This window comes from Rhamphochromis sp. 'chilingali' (genome assembly GCF_963969265.1).
Source record: "Rhamphochromis sp. 'chilingali' genome assembly, chromosome: 10".
NCBI lineage: Eukaryota > Metazoa > Chordata > Actinopteri > Cichliformes > Cichlidae > Rhamphochromis > Rhamphochromis sp. 'chilingali'.
The window spans coordinates 12,826,691-12,830,711 of record NC_137937.1 but is presented as its reverse complement, the minus strand read 5'-3'; the positions used below and the strand labels follow the sequence as shown (position 1 = coordinate 12,830,711).

At 41.7% G+C, this 4,021-nt stretch overlaps 1 protein-coding gene across 1 annotated transcript in view; it reads left to right on the top strand.

Annotated features, from left to right (window-relative positions):
• The window catches only part of LOC308403983 (transmembrane protein 132C), a 172,188-nt gene continuing 168,167 nt past the window's right edge, over positions 1-4,021 (top strand). Inside the window, exon 1 of the mRNA XM_080893796.1 lies at positions 1-1,071. Coding sequence (XP_080749922.1) covers positions 945-1,071 — 127 coding nt within the window. The 5' untranslated portion in view covers positions 1-944. The remainder of the gene's footprint in view (positions 1,072-4,021) is intronic.

The following is a 4,021-nucleotide window of genomic DNA, read 5'->3' as shown; positions in this document are numbered from 1 at the left end:
GGGCAGCGACGTCACCAGACGTGTTGGTTATTTAACACACGTGCAACTGTCTGATTTTGATTTAAAACTGACAGGGTGAACATATTAGTTTTTTTCGGTGTTGTTGTTTTAGGAAGATGCTTTAATGCAAACTCAGCTGGTCAAAAGTGATGAATTAAAATATGTTTACTCCCGGCATCAATGATATGATGTTCCTGGAGCGCCAAACGCCCCCGCTCTGTGTCTGTTATGTCTTTCCTTCTGGTCCCCTCGACGCGCATTGGACGGGGTGACAATGCGTAAGCTCCACAAACTGCAGTCTGTCTGCATAAACATAGAAGAACGATGACTTGAATCCGGACTTTCGCTGAATATATGAATCACCTGGTGCCAAAGTGTCATTAGAAGTGGAAGCTGAACGCTGAATACGGACCTCTTGCGCGCTCTCCTCTGGCTCAGGACTTCACGAAAAGCTGTCTGGGTGTGGATGTACGCTGATCTATGCCGGGACTTGAACTTTTCTACTTTTAGATAATTCGCCTTAACACGAGGATGGACGGAAAGTATCGGACTTTACGCACTACAGCCAGCTTCAGGAGCCCGGTGATGCAGAAAGAAGGGAGCTGGAAAAACTGACCGTCTGAGGACAGGGGATTTCTGCGCTTCTTGGGATAAAAAAAACCCCGCTATAAAACAAACACAAAATCGTTGTGAAAATGTGTCATAACTGGTCTTTCGCCAGTAATCTAAGCGTTATCTCTTCTAAAAAGAAAAATGCTGGAGAGACCGAAGCAAAGCTGAAGTTCTTTCTCTTCAGTTCTTGAATTTTCCTGACAAAAACAAGTAGATCAGACTTTCAAAACTGCTCACTCGAACTATGATTGTTCAGCGTTTGGAAACTAACGATTGCAGCATGAAAAGACGTGTTTTCATTCTTCATTTTTAGAAACCACACTGCACGTAGGATGCTCTTCTTTGAACTAACACACATCGGCTTGCGCACTAATTTTTGGGGGAATTCGTGTTTTTTAACGGCTCAGAGAAACATGTTGCACATCCTTGCGCTTCAGTCGGTGGTGTTACTTTTGGGAGGTAAGCATTTTAAACCTTTTAGCCTATGTGTCTTTACGCCCACTGTGCCGACTGAGGAGCCAGGCTTTTGTTAAACAAAGATTTCAAGTAAGTTTAATACGAACTGGAGCCAAGTAGCGTGATTTTTGTCACACAGGGGACCGCGTGAGATACACGGTGATGCAGGGTAGCGAACATCCTGCTTGTCTCATCTGCGTGTACGCTTACATTCCCCAACAAGAATTCAGTTCAGATGTGTTCAGTCATATATTATGGATTCCGAAGACCTCGCTGCAGTGGCTCTGCACCTGTACGATGAACCCAGAGCAGCTCTGGCTTTAAATAACACTTATCTCATCAATATTTCAACATGACAAGGATTATCTTGTGCAACAGAAGCACTGGGGTTGTATCGACTCTTGACTTAAGTTATTACATAAAATTCATCTCCAAGCCCATATTTATTTCATGGGAAAACTTAGGAGAGTTGCATTGATGAGAGCTCTTCATATAGCTTCACAACATCAGTCCCAATCTCTTTGAGGTGTCACTTAATATGTTTTTAGTAGGAATTTCTGCGTTTTATATGGATTCTTGGTGGGGGGAGAAAAAGATGATTTAAATGTCATTTTCCACATTGCATCAGTCAATTAGTGCCACTGGGAGGAGAACAGCAACATCCTTTTTGACTGCCTGGTGGCCAGGATATATAGATCTGAAGGCAGCTGGTGGTCTGGCTAATGAATCCCTTCTGTCTTGTGGGAAAAGGGTTTAAACTAAAATGCAATCTGGAAATTTTAACCGGTCCTCCAATGGGACTTTTTCTCCAGATGATGCCTGGCTCTAGCAGCTTTCCAGCATACCCAAAAGAAGAGTTTTTCACGGCATGTCTTTAATTAAAAGCAAAACTTTTTTTCCTCCCTTTTTTCTTGTGCAAATGAAAGAAACAACAACACATTTTTCAGTGAATGAATATGCAATCCTTGTTCACTGACCTAGAATCACAATCTTATTGTAATTACATAGAATCTGCAGCCGGCAGTGTATCTGTTATGGTCTAAGAAACACTTGCGCTGGTTTCCTGCAGAATTAAAGGTCATAGTTTCCAGAAACAATCTTTCCAAAATTGCATCTTAGAGGTCCATTGTGCATGTGCGCCTCGGTGATACATCTTGGAGCTCATGAGGATTATTCTTATGTAACAGCACCTCTCTTTCCAGTGCTGGCTCACTGGCTTGAAGTATACTGTAATAATATTTGCCATGTGCTAAGGCCTTACACAGTGTGATCCTAATTGAGGATTGTGTGTCATAAACCTGCAGGACACAGCTTCTTACTGTGAATAGTGATGAAAATTGATAACACACTCCAGGAAATGAGAGGATCAGATCCGTGCTAGAAAAATGTCTGCGCAGCATAATAAGCCACGATTAGGGATGGAAACCTGGTGTTCTAGTGTGACTGTGATAAAAACCCTTTGTTTCAACAACTGCAAATTATATCAGGGTGTTGAGTTTCCTGGCCCTAGAATATTCAAAGCAAATCTGCAGAATAAAATGTTATTATGATAAAAGGATGGAGACTTAACATTTTTTGTATGTTTTGTTAATAAAAAACATACAAAACAAGTGTCCCGTCCTTTAATTGAAGCCACCAGGTGCGTTCCAGTGGGACACCTCAGTGGGATTCCTGAGAAGAATTTTCAATCTTCCCTCCTTTAGTTTTATCCTTGAGCTTAACAAGATCCAAAGGAGATCAAGCAAGGATAGCCTTTGGTCTACATCTTTAAGCACTAAGCACACAGCCCATGCTGTCTCTTGTTGCTGCCATGTGTCTGTCCTCATGCCTCGGCATCTCCATCAAGACGATTGAAGTCGTTCTGTAGAAATTTTATTTCAGAACATTTACTTACCCAGCCGAGATTCTTAAACCCTCTCTCAGTGGAGAGGTTTTATCTGTGATTGTCTTCAGAAACATCCACTGCTGTGGTTCCTCGCCCCAGTGCTGTGGCACACATCCAGCTCTACTTCTTTTGCCCCTGGCAGTCCTGTAAACCCTGCAATTCATGTCCTCGGTCAAGAAAAAAAAAAATGAGCCAGAGAGGTGAAATACAGTCTTTATGGAGAACAATTTTTAGCATTCGCGGCTTGATTGATGGACTGATTATGTTTGTCTTTAAGCTGTGCTGCTAAATTGTGAGTGGCATGTGTTTGTCTGGATCCTTTCATGTGTCTGTGTCTCATTTCGTTAGGCTCAACACTGTCTGATTGAAATTCAGCTGGAGTTTTGACGTGGAATTGAACACATTGTCCACTCAAGCAAAAGGATTGATTTCATCAACAGTCGGGTGGATATTTTCATGTCAGCTTCGATTCCACTGCACTGAAAAGATTTTTGTTTTAGATCTTTGACAGCTTTTTAATTATATTTGTAACCAAAGCATATTGAAGTAAATGAGTATGTCTTAAGTGGCCATGCGCTGGATAAACCCCCTAATGTCATTTCTTTTTCTTTTTTTGCTGCCATTCATCAGTTGTGGTGTTGATTTAGAGATCAGAAAGAAATGAAAGGAACAGTAGTGGCTTTTTTAATTTCTAATTTTTTGTATTTATTCTTCATCAAGGCTATCTGTGCATCGCTCTTGCTGTGGTGCACAAAGTCGCTTGAATTTTACAACAGAGGACACTGATAAAAAGAGCCATCACCCCCCCCCTCTTCTCTCAAATCCAATTTGGCGTGGCTTGGGTGGTTTCCGTGGTTTCCCTTCATGGAAGGAGAAAGGAAAAGAAAATCACAGTAGTAGTTTGACATGAGCTGTGTTTAAACTCCCCGTGGTTTTCAGTTCCAACACTCGCGAGTGATTTATGCCATACGTTTGTGTGTCAAAATCTGCACCTTTGTTTGCTTAATGACCATTTTTTGAAGCGCGCTGAGTAGGTGGACTGTCATCTAAATCCCTCGTACTGTTCTT